Source organism: Enoplosus armatus, chromosome 17 (genome assembly GCF_043641665.1).
Source record: "Enoplosus armatus isolate fEnoArm2 chromosome 17, fEnoArm2.hap1, whole genome shotgun sequence".
Taxonomy (NCBI): Eukaryota; Metazoa; Chordata; class Actinopteri; order Centrarchiformes; family Enoplosidae; genus Enoplosus; species Enoplosus armatus.
In genome coordinates this window covers 16503652-16524930 of record NC_092196.1, presented here as the reverse complement: position 1 = coordinate 16524930, position 21279 = coordinate 16503652, and the positions used below count along the sequence as shown (strand labels likewise).

The 21279-nt window shown below is 40.7% G+C and overlaps 1 protein-coding gene across 3 annotated transcripts; it reads left to right on the top strand.

Moving 5' to 3' along the window:
• Positions 1–1773: 1773 nt before the first annotated feature.
• On the top strand, positions 1774–16179 carry atp6v0a1a (ATPase H+ transporting V0 subunit a1a). Of its 3 annotated transcripts, none has more exons than XM_070923998.1 (22): positions 1774–1815; positions 3067–3239; positions 4000–4078; positions 4312–4409; positions 4498–4626; positions 5438–5520; positions 6233–6359; positions 6480–6562; positions 6639–6732; positions 8746–8958; positions 9519–9669; positions 9972–10111; positions 10297–10463; positions 10566–10656; positions 10952–11070; positions 11169–11385; positions 11500–11607; positions 11728–11835; positions 12484–12501; positions 13037–13154; positions 13298–13469; positions 15014–16179. In XM_070923998.1, exons 2-22 carry the CDS (start codon positions 3123–3125, stop codon positions 15105–15107), a joined length of 2526 nt encoding a protein of 841 aa, XP_070780099.1. In that variant the 5' UTR covers positions 1774–1815; positions 3067–3122; the 3' UTR covers positions 15108–16179. The 3 variants fall into 3 exon arrangements, with proteins under 3 accessions (XP_070780099.1, XP_070780097.1, XP_070780100.1); XM_070923996.1 differs by having other exon boundaries at positions 12457–12501; XM_070923999.1 differs by lacking the exon at positions 12484–12501.
• The last annotated feature ends 5100 nt before the right edge of the window (positions 16180–21279 follow it).

Here is a 21279-nt window from a genome sequence, read left to right as displayed (position 1 = left end):
TGAGGAAACTCTCTCATGACCGCGACAACTTCAGCTACAAGGCGAAGGTCGAAGGGGCCAACTGAGCTGGAACTAACCTGCTAGCAAGTTTGTCCACTGGTAGTGATATAAAACTTTATGAAAGTAAACTTTACGTTAGTCCTGAGATACCCGTAATAAAAACGAAAAACTAGCCGGCAACTTGCTAGCTACATTTTCCTTCAAAGTAATGTTAACATCAGCGCTTGAATTATCTTGCCCTCTAGTGGTCACAATCAGTTATAACTACTACACTCCAGTAAAGTCAAGACAGACACAATAGTATAGTATTATTTCCGGTTAAAACATTCAAAATAAAACCTACAATAGCTAGAGTTCAGTTACATATAGTGACCACCAGAGAGCAGTATAAACTCATGATTATAAATTCAAATTGCAGCAATCTACTCGTTTTCTTTTTCTTATCTCTTTTCATTTGTTGCTGTTGCATTTTCTTGCATTTCATGTAATATATTTTTCTGTAAATGTCACTTGTTGCTGTATGTATTTTAAAACACACCGGGCTTACCTGTAACTAAATGTGCTGTACATATAAAAATACCCTGCCTTGCTGTACCAAACCTTTCTTATTTAGTTTGGATTGTACTAACTGCCTTGTCGTATACTGTGTGTTATTGATCGATGCGGCTCATTAACAGTTGTTATTTCTGTTGAATAATGAGCATTGTCCCTGTCAAAAAACGAATAAAATAAATCTGGATACTTTTACGACATACATGGTTGTAGTCACGCAGTGCGACCACTGGAGGGCCCTCAAGGCCTCATAGGCGTCAAGGCAGACATCATAAGCGCAGCAAGACATCCGGTTAAGACTTTCAAAATAAAGTTCAAATGAGGCAGAAGTGCAGTAGAGTGAGACAAAGGTTCTCCCAAAGAAGCTATACTTTGGATTTGTGAAATACAACGTCTATGAGGTGTTATAATTGCCAGGAATTGTGGCCATAAGGTATAGAACTGAAAGCGAAGATGTGCCAGGTGTGGTGGGGAACATGAATATAGTGTGGAGATGGAGTGAGACCAAAGTGGTTTAACTGTGGAGTTCATCACAGAGTTGCTTATTGGGTCTGTGAAGTGTTGAGATGAGAGGTGGAGGTGCAACAGATAAGAGTGAAGGAAAAAGTTTCATATGCAGAAGCGGTTAAGGGGGGGGGGGGGGGGGGGTTAAATCTAAAACTGAAAGGAACCACGTTATTGTAAAAGCAGTAACATGATGAATGCATGATAAAGAATGGCCCATCAGACCTGTCTGGGTATTACAACATAATAACACAGTAATAACACCACTGACTTGATCAGTGAAACGAAAAAAGGAGATAAAAAATGAAATTGTTGATTTTTTGTATTGGGATTACACAACAAAAGGACATCTACAATCCAAAAGAAGTATGGTAAGTGATAGGGGAACTAAGGAAATAACAAGTATAGGCATACTGACGATTGGACATACTTTTCATGATAGGAAAATTCTAGTCACATACAGAAAATATACCGAAGAGAGACAAGTGATGCCACACAATTGAGAAAAACAGGGCAAATATAAAAGTGTAAAAAGTATCTTCTGGAGGGCCACTGGACTAATTAAACGACTATCCAGAAGGTGGCAGTAATGCAACGTTAAGGACGTAAATGGTAAATGTACCGTACCGTAAAACTTCAAAGCTGCAGCAGAAGAAGAAGAGCTGTCTGCTTGAAACCACCGACCAGTCCACAACAAACAGCAAAGAGGAAACCAAGGAGGAAAGCTAAGACTAGAGAGACAGAATCTCCACCTCAACAGTAAGGGACCTGAGCTGAAAACTATTACTTATTTATAAGGTAATTGAGACTATAAATGATTGACACTACGTAGCGTTGATGTTATTATTGTGGGGTAAGTCAAATATTGAGCAACAGGTGCGCTAAATTAGCGTTAGCTATCTTGTTAGCCCCGCACCCTCTTTAAATGTAAACGGAGCTGGGTTTACTGTTATGTCAGTTAGCTAACTAACAGCCTGATGTCATACAAAGTTAATATTAATCTCACTACAGATAATAGTCTGTTGCACAACATTATCTTGTTCGTAATATTAAACTTACACTTTAACTAACGCTTGCTAATCTGACTAGCACCCGACAACTAATGGTGTTTTGTTAACGTTAAATAACGGTAACGCTAGCTAATTAGCTAACGTTATAACTGTCTGGATGTGCTACGTTATTGCATTACGCGATGTTAGTATGTTTGGTGGATCGATTGACACGTTAATGTAGTTTGTTAGTATCCATTAGCGTTGACACCAGCTTTGACAGGTGAAGGTGCGGTAGTCAGGGGACGTCGCTAAGCTAGTTAATTTAGCTGTCTGACGTGTTTATCGATTAGCCAAATACGACATGTTTAAAGTGTGTAGTTTTGGCAAGTTTCATGACGTCAAGCAAACGTGTTCTGCCGTGTTAAGTCAGATAATGAGCGTTTTGCGTTGATACAGTGGGAGCATTGAGGCTTACTAGAGCTACAGGTCACATGCTACCCTGTAATCCACAGATAAGCCCTGTGTGGTCGTTTTGCAGTTGGAGGTTATGCTGCTTAGCCACAAGATATTCTGAAAAAATCTTCACATTCAGTATTACAGAAACAGCATTATACCGACATTGACTACTAACCAATGCTTTGCATCCACAATAGAAATTATAGCCACTTCAAAGTCCCCTATATTGTAATGTTACAGAGAAAAGGTATTTTTCAGCAGAACTACATTCCTGCACTGATCATGAGATCAGCATGGGAGCACACAGATTTTTTTCTTTTCACTTTTCACTTTTCATCACATGTCAGCCTCTCACCCTTGTGCTAAACTAACACGCATCTGATATAGGCCTCCCTCGTAATTGATTTCGACACCAGTGTGCCATGTAGAGAAAACTGTTGTGAAAAAATTAAAAAATTTGTTTTGCTTGAGGTTGTCTCTGATACAGTATACAGTGTGTGTTCAACTGATAATCAAGTCAGCTAGCATTTAAGTCTTACTAATGGACAATATCAATGTTCAGTCTCTAGAGTTTCTGCTCGATTTGAAGGGTGCTGAGCACTCACATCCTTCAGCAACATGGGGGAACTCTTCAGAAGTGAAGAGATGACACTGGCTCAGCTCTTCCTCCAGTCAGAAGCTGCCTACTGTTGTGTCAGTGAACTGGGAGAGATCGGCATGGTGCAGTTTCGTGACGTAAGTCAACTGTTGTCCTGTTGTCCTCTGAATCATGATTACTTTGTTATCTACAATTTCTGCTTTGGTTTGCCATTTTCTCCCAACTGAAACATACTTTCCAAAACTGGCACCTGTTGTTTAAAGGGCTTTGGGGGGGACACGCTTAAATCATCAGTGTCATTTGTTGTGTTGATAAAAATGACCACATCAGGGACATTGTTGAGAAAGTGCATGCCTTCTGCATCATGTTCATCATGTGCTCACAGCTGACCCCTCATTCCACACATGAGAAAGCCCATTCCTGACGAGCCCTGAGGGAAGCTTTGTGCTAGGATATAGGATGGGCTGTAACAGAGTAGGTCTGTGCATTAACAGTGGTATCTTAATCATTTTAATCAAATTCAAGTCTGACTCACTCCAGCAGAATATATAATATTTTTAAATGTTAATGTAGAAAATTAGTTTTGTTACATTTCTTAGGAGAGTTTATCGATAGACTTTCAAAAAAGACCTTATTAATGGTTAACAATGGATAGATTAAGGGTAGATAAAGGGTAGTCAGTGGATAGCTATGCATAGTTTGGGCAACTCATTAAATTATTGAGATTGGTGCAATTTAGGTTACTGATGTATATGCGTGTACTTGGTTTGGCACTCATTCTGATTTTATGAATGTTACTGAGGCACAGTTTTTATCTTTTTTTGTCATGTCTTTGTAAACATGACAGTCTATGTTCTGTTTCACCCCCACTTCTGTTCTTTGTCTTTTTTCATGCAGCTAAATCCTGATGTGAATGTGTTCCAACGCAAGTTTGTCAATGAAGTACGACGATGTGAGGAGATGGATCGCAAACTGAGTAAGTGAACTGCCTCTGCCTTTACAGGAGCGCTGGGTGGAAGTTAACAGTGCTGCCACTCAGTCTTCTGAACACAACTTAATTACCACCCTTTTAAAGGGCCTTCATAGAGAGGTGGATCCCTAAGCTTAGCGCTCACTATGCTTATGAGGAGGGGTGATTCCTTATCCAGCGTAAAATGACTAGATGTACACCTGTACCCATCTTTTTACCTTGTAACTTCTATCTCGCAGGATTTGTGGAGAAAGAAATAAAGAAGGCCAACATCCCAATGGTTGACACAGGAGAGAACCCTGAAGTCCCCTTCCCAAGGGACATGATCGACCTGGAGGTGACTGCTCTCTCTCTCTTAAAGATAAACTGTACTCTCTATCATCGACTGTGTCCCTCGTTTGACCCCTCGGTACATCTCCCCACAGGCCACATTTGAGAAGCTTGAGAATGAGCTGAAAGAAATAAACACCAACCAAGAAGCCCTAAAGAAGAACTTCCTGGAACTGACTGAGCTCAAGCACATCCTGCGTCGCACACAACAGTTTTTTGATGAGGTCAGCTTGACTGAGCACATAGGCCCTTGAAAACAATGTGCTGAGGTTTTTTTATTTTACTAACATTGTGGTGGCCTGAAAGAAGTGTGACTTTTACTTTCAGAATTGTTTATCGCCATTGTTGTAACATCTAAAACCACTAAATACAGCTTGAGAAACAAATGGACTATTTTATTTATATCGATGGGTTATTGTAAAACCAAAACTTTAATTCTTTAATGTTCAATGTTGCAGTGGTCGAAACTCAGCCATTTCTGGTTTGGTTTGGTTTGTAATACAGATTCTGCTGATAAGCCATCTGCACTGATGTTACACACACACACACACACACACACACACACAAAGGAGCACTTATCGCTGCTTGAGTTGCCAAAAGGTGTTTCACTCGTGATCATTTATAGTTGCTCACATGGCCCATTCGCACCAGCTATTCACATTAGTTAATATCCTGCAATTCCACTGCTGTATAATACTTTGCAAAGATTTTATTCTGTGCACACTTTTCATTTGCCAGAAGAAAGCCTTGCCTGCCCACCTTTGCTCAACACCAATTCCACTTCATTGCCTTCACAAGCAAAACTGGGTTGACATACAATGTTGAGTCATCTTTTACAAGTTTGTTATGAGCTTTAATTGAGGTGAATCATTTAGCCAAATGCGTAGTTGTTCAGATAGTAACTAGCTCTTTCTCCTGTCCAAATCTCAACATTCATGTAAATAAAATGTCTGAGAAGTATGTATATGTGGTAATGTAGTTCCAGTAATGATTATGTCACTGTAGCTGATGATTTGTTAACTGGCTTTCATGCAGATGGAGGATCCCAGTTTACTGGAGGAGTCATCCGCCCCCTTGGACCTTAATGAGGCTAACCGAGGGGCTGCCCTCCGACTGGGGTGAGTCTGTCTTCCATAATTCAAAAGGATTCAGCTTCTTTTGGAGATTTCCATTTTGTGCACTTCCGCCATCTGTGTCTGAAACCAGAGCGTCAAGAACTAGCCAATCACCTCCCACACACCAGCTCAGGCTGCCCAGCTTAGTCAGATAGCAAAGGTCACCTGAAGCGGAAATCTGTTCAGAATCCACATTCACAAATGTAATTCCTATTAGTATAGACATTTCAGTCAATGTTGTCTCCGTGATCAGCTTTTCCTTAAGACAGAACCAAAGAATAGACAATACACAGCCAACTTGTCCTATATTGTGGTGAAAACTGACTGACAATATAAAGATAGTTCAACTGTCTTATGTCACTAAAAGGAATTGTTATTTATCTTTCATTTGATATTTTGTTGAGCAAGAATTAAAGTTGCTTAGCATTCACATAAGGCCCATTCCAGCTGTTCAAGCATGACCCTGGCTTTAAAACATGAAAAATGATCTATGTGTATAAATTATAGAAGTGCAATAATTATTATGTTGTTGAGGCAATGACATTGGAGCCATTAGCAGTAGAGAATCATAACTTTTCTGAAAGTTACTTTTAGCTTCTATATATAAAGGGCCCAGCTCATCATTTATTTCAGGATTTTTTTACTCTTGAAGTTTTATCAATACCAGCCCAGATAACCAACAACAACGATGACAGAATCTTTCCATCTGTTATAGATTTGTGGCTGGAGTCATTGGCAGGGAACGTATTCCCACATTTGAGAGGATGCTGTGGAGAGTTTGCAGAGGAAATGTGTTTCTGAGGCAGGCAGACATTGAAGATCCGCTGGAGGACCCGACTACTGTTAGTATTGTTTAATAAACAAAAGTCATGTTCAGTAGTCTCTAAAAACTGATTCATTAAATCTTACAATAAGTTGAGTAGAGATTTAGACAAAGTCCTAACTGTGTGACGTTTCCACAGGGGGACCAGGTCCACAAGTCTGTCTTCATCATCTTCTTCCAGGGAGACCAGCTTAAGAATAGAGTCAAGAAGATCTGTGAGGGGTAAGTGACTGGCCAGCATTTGTATAATTTTATGAAGTGTTGGCCAACAGATCTGTCCTTCTTCATCCATCTTCAGGTTCAGAGCAACCTTGTACCCATGTCCAGAAACACCCCAGGAGAGGAAAGAGATGCTAGCAGGGGTGAATGCACGCATCGAGGACCTGCAAATGGTAAATTCACTGGCAGGGAAAACATCCACGCAATGTTGACTCACTTACTTGTATAAAACACACTTGCACTGGTTAGTTCTCTTTTTTTTTTGTTTCTGCCTGGTCAGGAAGAGATTTTTCAGAATTCTACCGCAAAGTGTCTGTAAAGGAAATTTCATAAGGCACGAAGACACATCTGCTTTTTACAGTTCATTCTCAGCTTCCTGCTTAGTCTCCAAGCCAGATATTTTGTCAGCAATAAATCCATTTGATTTAGGTTGCACAAATGACAGCTCCTAGAAAACTCAACTGTTTGCTTCACTTGCCACTGATGTAAATCATAGAAAGAGAGTGATATGAATACTGAAAGGATGTTAGAGAAGGTGGTTTGCAATCATAACTGCTCTTTAGGTGACTAAAACAGCAGGAAGACCTCTCTGTCACTTGTTTGACAGACAAAATGTACTGTAAATTTGCCAATAGTACATTTTTTAATACTGGTACGCATTGGCTTTAGAAATCATCACGTCCTCCATGTCACAATGTTTTCATTACAATGCTTAGGCTGATGAAATGTGACTAAAGTGGGTGAACTCCAAGCATGACTGCACACATGAGCACCACCAGCAGTAACTGCCTGACTCTCATTTGACCTGCAATCCTCTCTTGTTAACACCTTGCTCTGTTAGTTTGGGGAATAATGGCTCAGTTATTGGTTCCTCATCAACACATAAGAAATGTCCTCCAGCAGGCAGGATCCTTCCATGGAAACTACACTGTTGTTATTGTGCCTGCCATGTTGAATTCCTCCCCAGTGACTTGTTATCTAGTGTAAGGTAAAGCCTGTGGGAATCCCGTCTTGTATGTTTATCATATGACGACACATCCACCAATATCGGTATTTTACATCATGTCACACAGACGTTACTTCACTCAGTCAGCCACAGAAACAGCGTGTATGAGACCGATACTTGATGTTTGGCACACATCCTGTTTGTCAGATCGATTGATATCCCCTTGTGGCTTTGTATACTGGGGAATGTGGATCTTGTGCTTGTGGATGCAGTGCTATGCTTGTCGCTACATGGGCATAAGAGCTGAATGACAGAATGGCATGGATGAGGAAGAATGTCAAGCTATTTGGATGGCATTCAGCAATGTGTGGGCCATTAAGCCTCTCTACAGCAGGCGAGACTGTAGGCAGACAGCACAGAGCTTAGATATCCTGCTATTTGCTGATCATGGGACTCTGCGTTAAATGTGAGTCATACAGTAGCATACCTTGGAATATCCTATATCTCTTTTGGGAAAACCTAATGTATTAGACAGTCTGTTGCTCTTTAAATATATGACTTACTGCTCACTAATCACCTCAGTAAATGCGAACCTTTTCCATGAATATCAAGGAATGTATGATTCATTGCTGCTATTTTTGGTTTTCTTGTTATGATAGCCTTTTCTGATTGTAGTGGATATTGCAAAGCACATAGCTGTGACTTAAATCTATTTAGATAGACTTATAGATGGTAAATGGTTTGTAATAACTAGAACATGCTGGTACAATAGCTCTTCAATAACATTTTGGTTAGCCTAATAATTGTACACTGGTCATTGTAACAAGTAGTTTGTCATTTCTGATTAAGTGAAAAATGACCCTCCCTCAGATCCTCTTGTAGTTCCTAGAAAAGCACAGGGTGATCCAAAATGACAGGAGTAGTTGTTTGCTCCCTCAGCGGATATTTATTTTAGCATTATTTGGCTCCAGAACTGTAAACATTAGGTTCATCTTCCCACTGTTGTCAATACATAGGAGATATTTGTTTTGTTTTTTGTTTTTATTTAACCAGAAAAGCCTCACTGAGATTCAAAATCTCTTTTTTAAAGACTGTTTTGGCCAAGATTGGCAACCAACATGAAACAGATTGCATAAAAACTTGCCACAAAATCAGAATTAAATAGAAATGTGATTATAAGGTAATCAATAATAATACAGTCATGTAAAAGATTTTCCTCTGACCACGACCCCCCCCAAAGGTGCTGAACCAGACTGAGGATCACAGGCAGAGGGTCCTGCAGGCTGCCGCCAAGACAGTCAGAGTGTGGTTCATCAAGGTGAGGAAGATGAAGGCCATCTACCACACCCTCAACCTCTGCAACATTGATGTCACTCAGAAGTGTCTGATCGCTGAGGTGTGGTGTCCCGTCTCCGACCTGGACTCCATCCAGTTTGCCCTGCGCAGGGGGACGGTGAGTTTATGTTTAAGGAAAATATTCACCATTTAGTAGGTTTAGTTCATATTTGGTAGGCACAGTTACACAAGGTCCCCCTTTCTCTCTTAGAAAGTAGAGTTCGGTTAAAGTTTACCTGGTCATATGTTGAATGTAGCAGAACCTGTTTGAAACCAGCACGTCTAAACTACGTCAGTGCAACCAGTGTTCAGCTGGCAGCATACTCCTGCTTTTGTTTGTAGGGCCAGTCCCTGTCAAAGCAAATAGAGCTTTCTGTTTACATTTAAGATTTTATTCAAACCTTATGTAAGTGGTATTTGAGACGAAAAAAAATAAGTTCTGTAAAATATTTTGGCTGAATGTTGAGAATTACAAAAATGTGTAGGTTTTTTGAATATCTCTAGGATGATATATCTAGGATTTCATTGCTTCCAAACTCTTGAATGGCCTGTGTTTGCTTGTACAACAGAAGGAGATTTCTAGTCCATTTCTGAAATGTTCTAGTAGTTCAGGTCTGTGAAAGAAAACTAATGTGTGCCACAATCTTGTGTTGCATGGCATTGTGTTCTGTGCTTTAGGAGAAGAGCGGCTCCACTGTGCCTTCCATCCTCAATAGGATGCAGACCAAGCAGACCCCACCCACATACAACAAGACAAACAAGTTCACCTCAGGCTTCCAAAACATTGTGGATGCCTATGGAATAGGCAGCTACCGTGAGATTAACCCAGGTAAGCATGTGTCACACCTTCTCTGTACATCCCTAAAACTCCTGTGTCTGTCATTACCTAGACCGTCAGTGTTATCCTGCATCTTTTAACGCAGTTGAACTTTTTGTTTAAAAGTCTGTTTACAAAGGTGCCTGTAGTATTGAACTGCACTGAAAGGCTTGCTGCCTACTGTGCCTCATCACCCATTATCACCTTGTTGGGACATGTATGTGTATCGTGACATGTTTCACTCATATGTTGGTTCACCTGCCACACCACCCTCCCCTCATGTGATGCCTGCCTCCTTACCTCCTTGTCTCCAGCGCCATACACCATCATCACCTTCCCCTTCCTATTTGCGGTTATGTTTGGTGACCTGGGCCATGGGGTACTCATGACCTGTGCTGCCCTGTACCTTGTGTTGAGAGAGAGCAGGCTGATGGCCCAGAAGAACGATAATGAGGTATGGATCCCATCATGGCCATCTCATCTGCCCTCCACCATCCTTACTGGTGATGCAGCTTCCCCAGAGCTGCACAGGGCTCGGTGCTTCTGTGGAATTATGATCATAATTGCAGAGATGCAGCTTTTCTAGTTTGAGAAACCCATTTGATTTCAGCTTATCTCTCATTGATTGTTTTGTGGCAGATGTTCAGCATGGTGTTTGCTGGACGTTACATCATCCTGCTAATGGGAATCTTCTCAATCTATACTGGGATCATTTACAACGACTGCTTCTCCAAGTCCCTCAACGTGTTTGGCTCTGGCTGGAGTGTCAGGCCCATGTTCGACCCTCGACTAGGTGGCAACTGGACGTAAGTGTAATTGGTAATAACTGACTGGAGCTTTTCCTGTTCCTGCTGTAGGTGTGCAGTAATTCAAGTCACAAAACTGATTGGTGTTCTTCTCTTGTTCAGGTTTGAAACACTAGAAGGCAATAAAGTTTTGCAATTGGACCCAGCAATAGATGGAGTGTTCAATGGGCCGTACCCCATTGGCATCGATCCGGTGAATATTTTTATTTTTTATCTGTATTCTCTTTATTCTGCTAAATACAAACTAGCGTCGTTGTTACTCATCACATGCTTTCAAGGCATGTCTTAGAAAATGATTATATATCAATTAGAAATAAATCATTAATAATGGCTTGTTGCTACACTGCAAACATAAACTTGCTTCTATAACTAGGTTTATTGTAATTGAATATCATTACAGCATAAAGCCCACTTTCAATGAAAAGATACTGAACATTAATTATTATTAAAATATTGTGCTATTTGATTTTGACCATTTTGTCTCTCAGATATGGAACATTGCCACCAACAAGCTGACGTTCCTGAACTCATTCAAGATGAAGATGTCTGTTGTCCTGGGAGTCATCCACATGCTGTTCGGAGTTTCTCTCAGTCTCTTCAACCACCTGTGAGATTTTCCTCCCCATTTATACATGCATTTCTTGTCGTCTTTCTTACTCTTTGAATTTGTGAGTGGTTGCCAAAGTGACTGTTTGTTCTCTGCAGGTATTTCAAGAAGCCACTGAATATCTACTTGGGATTTATCCCAGAGATCGTCTTCATGTCCAGTCTGTTTGGCTACCTAGCCATCCTTGTCTTCTATAAGTGGGTCGCATACGATGCACGCACCTCCAGGGATGCTCCCAGTCTCCTCATCGCCTTTATCAACATGTTTCTCTTCAACTACAGCGACCCCAGTAACAAACCTCTCTACAGAGGACAGGTCAGATACACTTGTTATTTACCTACATCCATCCTTTTATCCTGACATGAACTGTAGCAAGCTGGTTGTCCTTCTTAAATGTTTTTCTTTCTCTCTTCTCCCCTGAATATGCAGATGGGTGTACAATCACTCTTGGTGGTAATCGCCTTGGCTTGTGTTCCCTGTATGTTAATAGTGAAAACTCTAGTTCTGCGGAGACAGCATTTGTGGCGGACAAACCTGGTAGGTTGAAGCAGACCTGCAAGTGGTATCACTTGAAATTACACACTGTACCTCAATTATAAACACAATAATTGATTATTTATCCCTTTTTAATTTGGTTATCTTACCCTTCTGTGTCAGGGTACAGAGAACTTTGGAGGGATCAGGGTGGGCAACGGGCCCACTGAGGATGAGGCTGAAATCATCCAGCATGACCAGCTCTCACAGCACTCTGAGGAGGAGCCTGAGGTAAAAGAGACATGTCCTCATCATTTTGTCCCTCTTGCTCACAAAGCTAAGTAATGACAGGCCAGCAGTTTGGTGAGGGAGGTGGGGGGAACACAGGTTATAGGATCTACTCACATCTTTGAATAATTCAGTCTCTCAGCCACAGTTGGAAACAGAAACCGATACCTCATGTTTCCACTTCCACTGTGGCAATTCAAAACATCAATTATGGATGAAGGTCCGGTTTGGCTAAAAGGTTTTAACAAGCTCCACACTGCCACACTGAGTATAGTAAATGCTTGAATTAAGATTGAATTAAGAAATGTAATAACTTTACTGTACCTTTTTGTGGAATAGTTCTGTGTTTCTTATTTTGTCCTGTTTTGTGTGCAGTTGTTATAAAGAATATTCCGGCTGATTTAACTTCTTGTACATCCTGAAGAGCTTTAACACTACCAGGAAACAGTTGTGCTGAATTGTGATTTGTTTTATGAGGACCTCTTTAAAAAATGCCCTGACTGAACATGTGAGTGTTGTCATCCTGTAATGTTCTGTTCACCCTTTTTTTAAGTAAGTAACTGGTTTCTCTTGTTACTTTTTCTGTTTACTGATGTCTGTCTGTGTGTGTTGTGAATAACCAAGCGCTGCCTTTTGTCACCTGCTATCAAGGCCCGCGAGGAGGAAGAGGTAGGACAGGAGCTAATGCTGCACCTCCACCCTGCAACCTATCCCCTCCTGTCAAAGTGCATGTCTAGGAATTCTGTCTCTTTCTGCCGCTCGCTTTGTTGTCTAAATATGTTGTCAGCCATTGCCTTCTGCTCTTAGCCGCGTCTGTGTGAGTGTGTATGTAAGTGTTAGTCGCTGTGTGGTCGGTGTGTTCCAGGAATCACTTGTTGAAACATGGGTTGCAGGGATTCCACAAGCAGTGGGTGCCAGTAGGCCAGTGCTTCCTTACAGTCACGGTGATGTGCATGAGGCATCAGCAGGGCAGCTGATTCTTTGGGTTTACAGGGTTCTAAGACGACAATGCCTCTTCTGATTTGGGGGGCTTTCCTGATCTACAGTCGCAAATGGTTTTCCTATCAATTACCTGAATGATCATGCACGCACAATGAACCAGACCCCTCCTATGTGGACCTCAGGACCTGTCTTAGAGATGTTGTTTTCTAGAGATTCATGCTGACATGCAGTTATGTTTTGATGTTGTGTCTCTGTCCCACAGTTTAACTTTGCGGATGTGGCAGTGCATCAGGCGATCCACACCATAGAGTACTGCTTGGGCTGTATCTCCAACACAGCTTCCTATCTGAGGCTTTGGGCCCTCAGTCTGGCTCATGCACGTAAGTCACACTTTTCCTACCTTCATCATCAAGGTTTGACTAAATGAACACTATCACTAGCAATATCTACACTGAAATGGACTGCTTACACTCAAGTTCATCGCAGCCCTGAAATCTGTGTACTTTCTTTGTCCCATGCACAGAGTTGTCAGAGGTACTGTGGTCCATGGTGATGCACATCGGCCTTTCTACCAGCAGCCTCGGAGGCTTCTTCCTTCTCGTCATAGTCTTTTTCTTCTTTGCTGTTCTCACAGTTGCCATTCTTCTCATTATGGAAGGCCTGTCAGCCTTCTTGCATGCACTGCGACTGCACTGGTAAGTTGGGTAATTGTGTTTGTTTGTTGCATTTGTCAGTTTCATCTGTGGATGTTCAGTTTTTTTATTATGTTCAGTTTTTAATTGTTTGAAAGGGGTGTTGATGTTGGTGTATGAATTGCATTATAAAGATAGGTGCTCATTTTTTTAACCCCCCCCCCCCCCCCCCCTACCTATATGACAAAAAAAGCATTCAGCCTAGTGTACAATTTTCAACATCTCATCCAGCATTCAGAGGTTTTATACACAACATGCGTTAATCCAAAACAAAGTTCCTGTACACTGTTTGCTATTTAAAAGAGGAGGACTTTACAAATGCCAAATGACTAAGCACCGTAAACAACAGTCCCATAGCACCATCTGCAGGGTAGTTTTACCTTAACTGTTTCTCAGAGGACTATCCCAGGGTGCACTGAAACAGTTGTATAAATGAGAAGCTCCTGCGGTTGTTTGTAAGTGATTTCACACAGTAAAAAAGTGCCAGGGTGTGTCTGCCAGTCAAACAGGGTGTGTGCCAATTAGAAGCTAACAAATTTTAGTTTCTCTTTCCTGGCCTATAGCCTGGAACATGTCTGGCTCTAGTCAGTGTTGTGCTTTCCATTTTTGCTGCGTGTGTTGGGTACAGAACAGTCTGCGACTCCTTGCTATGACCGGGATGAGCCTTTGCTGGCCCCTAATTAATGTCTTTGTCTGGCTGCTGAATGTCATCCTGGTTTTATAATCCACTGGCACATTTACAGAGCATGCCTGCGTCGCAGCCACTCTTCTCTATAATTATCCTTTACACAGGAATGCTGGCTGAGCTTTCACTAAATGACCTTCTGGGACAATCAGGTGCAGTTTTGTATGCAGGGAAGCTAATATGAAACACCAGTCATAATATTTGATTTCTAATGATTGCATCAGGGCATAATGTGACTTCTGAAAGTCACATGTAAAGTCTGTTTCTCAAAGTAGAGACGGACAAAATTTAGTTGGCCATTAGGTGCTAATCTGTCTAGAGATTTTCCTGGAGACCTTAAATACTAATATACTGTCTTACAGATGAGACTTGTAGATACCTTCAAGTCTAAATATCTTTTTATGTTTTTGGGATTTATTTAACACTAATGGGCACCAGTTTGGATTGTTCCTGACGGCTTTTGCAAGAAAAAATGCAGGGTATAGTAATATTTTTTAAAACGACTATCACCTCCTCGTCTACTTTCCTTCACACAGACTATGGAATGGCAGGTATTCATGGCTCCTCAGTTAAAAGGTCATCCAGCCGTCACTTAGCATTCACCTTTTAAAAATATCCTGATTATTTTCCAGAAGGGAAGAGGCTTAGGTGTCAGTCCCCAGGATCGGGTCCAGGAGCAGGGACATAGACATGAGTGGGTGCAGGTGAATGTAGACTGTGGAATGAAGAGCAGGGGTCATCAGCCACGACTGCTCTGCACAGCGTTACCCAACCTAACAGCCATCACGGCTATGTGCCTGTGTTATTGTGTGAGAGGCTTCCTGGTCATTGTTTTTTGATTGCATCTTTATTTTCTTTACAGGGTGGAGTTCCAGAACAAGTTTTACTCAGGCCAGGGCTTCAAGTTCCTCCCCTTCACGTTCGAAAGCATCCTGGATGGGAGGTTCGAGGACTGAGATCTGACAACTCCTCTTCTGTTAATGTCACGTATCTCTTGAGGATCTGTGTGGTGTTGAATAGTGATTTTTGTGTGTGATGCAGTTCCGACATTGCGGGTGTTACATAATTTACATGAGTGGCACTCCACAAGATTATCTGTCAGACTGGCATTTGTTTTAAACTTCTCATCACTTTTTAGAATCAGTATCTAAATCTGCAACATCTACTCAGAAATTACTATTCATTCATTCCTGACAAAAATAGAATAATCTGTTATGTGTCTTGTCTTAGTGAAGTCATTTTGTTTTACCTGTGTTTTATTTAGTTTAATATTATTTATGCAAATCTTTCCTTTTGTAAAACCTGCATTTCTTCTATGTGGCAGTGTTGCACTACCAATCATAAATGAGGCCTGTTGTGTGCAAACGTCTCGACTGATTATATTGACAGATGCTTATTCAGAGTAAAGTGACAGAAGTGTTTCCTATTTTCCTGTCCGTCTTCTCCACATTGTTGTAACCAGGTTATCTCTTTCTCTCTGCATTGTCCTTCAGCAACAATCAGCATCTTGTGCACAGAGCATCTCATGTGTTTGATTTCAAAAACACACACACACACACTTTGCAAATGCAGACGCCTCTATTACACTGCATACTGACCTCACACACAGAGCTATAAAGGTCCAAAGGGAATACTATTTAACTTACGTCAGGATGTCAGTCTGTGCTTTTAAGATGTTGATGAACTGACTGTTAATCCTCGGATGTGCTCTAACATTGCCATAAATGCCCTTTGTGTTTAGTGATCTCTTCTCTATGGAGAATGATGGGTAATCGAAAGGTGAATACTACGTGGATGTCCTGTAATAATCCAACAAGCTAAAATGAATCAACAGTGTCAGTCATGCAGATTTTTGTTCTTTATGCTGATTTCAATTGTATCTTGAAGTTGAAAATGTTGTCACACTTGGAAGGGAGTAAGAACGGCATACAGCAGGCATGCCCATCTAGAATGAATGCCTCAGAAATCATTTACCACCCACATTAATTGTGCATCTCTGTGTCAATAAAGTGGAAAGAGCTGGGTTAAGATGTGGTTTTGTTTTTGTTTTTTCTCTTATGTACTGTCTTTGCTTAATCTGCATTAGTGGTGAAATAAGTATTCAAAGCCTTTACTCAAGTAAAAGTAGTAACACCACACTGTAAAAACACTCAGTTACAAGTAAAAGCCCTGAATTCACAATCTTACTTAATTAAAAGTGCAAAAGTATTATCAACACCATGTAGCCTTCTTAAAATGAAAAATACTCCTTTCACAGAAAATGCCTTCTTTGATACAGTTTTACTTGTACACTACTTGAGTAAATGTACTTTCCACCACTGATCTGCTGGGGTGGATATGTGTCATGTATGTAAAATTAAAAAACACCCAAAGTTGAATAAACACTTAAAGTCCAGCAGAATGAGGTTTCAGTGTGTTATCACTCCTCTTGGTGGTGCTATTGAACAGGCAGTGCCACTGGTCCATGAGAAATCAGTGTTTCTAGTAAGAAGTTGTAATAAAAGCACCTACAGTTGTCTGTGACAGATGAATTATCTTGATTACCTGCTGAATTTAGTGCCTGAAACAGGATACCAGCATTTATCTGGCAAACTAAAAGCTAATTACCTGATAAGCACTGTAAATAAATGTACAGTTATGTATTTCGTGCATAATGGGCCTTTTCTTTAACATATCACTTATCATTGTGTAATCGACTGGGTTCTCTCAGTCTAGCCGTCTACAGGCAATTATGTTATAATGAGTCCAAACTGAAATATCAACTTGCCTCGCCGCCTCTTTTTGAAAGGGTTTGGTTGACTTTCTCACTCCTGTCAAAAGCAGCAGGAAACATTCACAATATTACATTTTCATTATTCAGTAGCGGTAGCGGAAGTACTCAGATCTTTTACTCAAGTAAAAATAGCAATACCACAGGGTAGAAATACTCTGTTACAAGTAAAAGTCATCCATTCAAATTTTTACTTGAGTAGAAGTATAGATGTATTAGCATCAAAATATATTTAAAGTACGAAAAGTAAACATTCTCATTATGCAGAATGGCCCTTTTCAGAATAATGTCTATTATATTATTGGATTATAATTAATGATGCACTAATGTGAACATCACTTTAATGTTGAAGCTGGTAAAGGTGGGAATAATACTTTATTACTTTACATTCTGCTGGGTATCAAGTAACTGTAGTGAAGTAAAAATTACAATATTTGTCTCGTTGAGTGGAAGTATAAAATGAAAATGGAAATATGGAAGTGCTTCAAAATTGTACTTCCGTACAGTACTTAGGTAAATGTACTTACTTACTCTCCACCACTGTGATTCAGCCCATGAACGGAATGAAATGCAACATGTAAGAGAAGGGTTTTTGAGGTGTTTCTGCCAACATAAAGTCTAAAACAGTGTCTCACTGGCACCTTGAGAGGCCTCACTATGAAAACCTTCAGCCACTCTGGGATGAGGAACATCACGTTCTCTATCCTGCATGTTTTTTCGAGGGGGGGTGGTCACTGCTATTAGCCACAACAGCCCCAAAGTAGTAATAGAGCCCTTTATTTATCTTACAATTTTTTTTGGGACAAGCTCATTTAATTTGATATTTCCCAGCATGTCATGTATAACCAGGGGTGAGAGCAAGCTTGCATAAGAGCCCCAGAAATCCTGCTGTGTTTATACTTCCAGGGACTTTTACTCTGCAGTTTCAAAGCATGAACACCAATGAGACTGAGCTTATTATTTTGCTCCTTTATCTAAGGCAAACAGTGAGTGCACTTTAGTTTGGCAGAAAACTGGGAATGTTGTGTTTCTTGTAAGGTTATAGTAGATTTTTCTTTGGGATAACAGAGATGCTTTTGCAGCTGTTCTAGTGCTGCAGGCCTTGGTGTCCTCTTGAGCCAGACACTGAAAAACAGGGGCTTGGGATGTTGTATTACCAAATTAGAAATAGCTACATCAATGGCAACTAACGATCCAGAAATATAATATAATATAATGTTTTTCTGTACAAAAATACTGCAAAGAACAATCCATACCTTATTGTATATGAAATGATGTTTGTATATTACTGTGACTGACCAGAGTCTCAAACTACGGTATTTTTCATGAATCTGCAATAAAAATCTGGATTCACTGTATTCTTGATGGCATGAGTTGAACAGCATCTCTGTGGGATGACGGATTCTTTCCTGTCTAAGGTACTGTGCACTCTGCAGCTGTGGAATAATATTGATGTTCTCTTTTCTTCTTCTGTTTTCCACCCACACATATTTTCATGCCCAGTGTTAGACTTCCAGACAAACAAATGATAACATTTTAAGAGCAGCTCACTTGTTGTTATGGAAGAAATCATTAATATTGTGACTTCAAGCACAGGCTAAGTAATGTCTGTAGCATCACTGATGATGTGTCCAGGTGCATCACAATGTATTCTACAAATGGAAAAGTTGATCAAAGAAAGGCCCACTTTTCCCATGCTCGCACAATTTAAAATGCCTTTCCATTATTAACTGTGACACAGACACAGACACACACACACACACACACACAAAACGAGAAAAGAGTCTACAGCCATGCCCTGTGGCTCTGTGAAGCTGTACTTAGGCACAAATTTGAGCTAAATGCTAACATCAGCGTGTTAACATGCTCACAATGACAGTGTTAACATGCAAATATAATGCTCTCCATCATTTAGTATGTTAGCATGCTGACCTTTGCTAATTAGCACTGTACACGAAGCACAGCCCAGGAAGATGGGAATTAGTTTTGCAACTACTGATTTTAAATGTTGACCTGATGATGGCGCTAGAGGAAAAGTCAGAGGATCACTAAAGTCATCAGGATTCATCCTCTTGGGACCATGAATGTCCGCACCAAATTTCATGGCAATCCATCCAATAGTTTTTCAGATATTCAAGTCTGGATCAACGCGACCGATCAACCGACAGACCAACATTGCCATCTATAAAACCACTAGCAGCGTGGCTTTATGGATGGCATGCAGTTTGTTTGATTTTCAGTATTAAAAGGGCTGAAACAATCTGTCCCCACTAATATTTCTAGGTCTTGATCGCTCTTGACATTCATCTGCAACACAGTAAAATAAAGCCTGCCATGTTGTCAAGACAGACTGCCACAGGCTGTCACATCAGGAATGATCGTGGCTGACAGATAGAGAAGGTAAAATTGTTCATGCAGACATGACTGACAAGCAGGTCCATTCGGCTAATAGAGGGCCCAGGTGAGTCTGGGAGAGCGGAAGCTGCTCTTTATTCAAAGGGTTTGTACCTTTCCACACCACTGGGATTTTATTACCAGGTCTCCAGATAACATTGTTCTTCAAACAGTTTTCCACGACCTGTCTGACCCCCAGCTATTGTTTCCAGGCTCTTTTTTCACACACCGATTTGGCCGATTACATCAGGAAGCTTCAGACAATATGAAAATTTGACAGCAATGACAATGTTGAACACACACACGCACGCACACATACAAACATGCACACATCTCCATACCTCTGGGAGGGACTTCCATAACACCAAAAGCCAGGGGAAAGGGAAAAGAAAAACAAGTGACAATCACATAAAGAGATGTGACAGCTGGCTTTTTGACTAATTAATTGTTCCAGGCTCCAGGAAACCTTGAAAATTTTCCTGGAGGGAACAAATTCCACTGAAAAAAAATCCAGAAAAGTTCCAGAAAATGACATGTTTACTTCTCTCTTCATCTCAAAATGTTTAGCCACACCGACATAACACTGACAAATCAACATGTGACAGCTCACACAGCCAACACAAACCAAACCAAAATAACCTTAAAACGCCAGTAGCCTTTATTACAAATACAAGCACTTCTCCAATGTGAGAAATACTTGAGTACAAGTGATAGTTTCATCACAGTCGGAAGATCTTCACTAACCTATTGTCTCTGACAGCCCTGCATGTTTTCTAAATTAAAGAGAGAGGCATCTACTAAAATAAACATTTTAACAAGCTTTTTCAGTCCACCACTTTGGTCCAGACTGAAATATCTATTGGATAGATTGCCATGAAATTTTGTACACACAGTCATCTTTCCCTGAGAATGAATTGGCGATCCCCTGACTTTTCATCCAGCATCTTCATGATGCCAAAATTTTAATGTTCGCAATACTCCAGGACCCTGAGGCGAGCAGGAAAGATTGTGGCCCTCCCACCCTGGACACAAACTGTTTCAGCACCTGCAGTCCATCAGGACCAAAACCTCACGCCACAAGAACAGTTTCTTCCCGACTGCAGCTGGCCTCACCCCGATACCCCCACTGACACTGAGTGTTATACCCCCCCCCTTTAGACACTACACAATGCGTTACATTACACACACACCTTTTGGATTACTATCTTGCACATTGCACATATTCTTTATATTTCATACTGTGAACTTTTGCACACTCTCTGGTCAATATTTTGCACATTCCTGCACAAAACACTTTAATTAAAAAAGTTATGTTGTACATTTTTTTAATAATATATTTTCATATTTTATTGTCAATTTATGCTTCTTGACTTGCAGTACTTGCTTTTTATCTTTTAAAAAAAATGTTCTCTTACTATGTTTATTGTAATGTATCAAAACACCAAGACAGATCCTTTGTATGTGAAAACCTACTTGGCAGTGAGCCTGTGTCTGATTCTGATTCTTTGGTTTATGACCAAATACCTGCAAAACTAGTGACATTCCCCCAAATAACTCCCTAATCCAGTACCATAGTAAACAAGAAGAGCGCTGTGGGTTGAAAATCAAGAGCTCGAAAAGATCCAGACCACCAGAATCTGTTCCCTGTCAGTTTGAAATCCTGGACTCCCTCCCAAGCTCATAGCGAGTCAGCGGGCAGAGTTCACTGTGGGTTCTCTGGCGAGTGTGTGTGTGTGTGTGTGTATACACTACAGTTTAAGTACATGTGAGTGGGCATTCGTGTGCACCACGTCCTGCAAATCCAAACAGAGCTTTTTTGATTTTGTCTATGAGCTTACCCACATTGAAATTGAACCTTTTAAGGATTAACTTAGCAGTGTCCCTTGTTTTGGTTGGGTTCCTTACACAGCTTTTGAGTTGAAAAGTTCTCTCTGAGCTGAGTGTGCCTATTGTGTGGCTTTTTG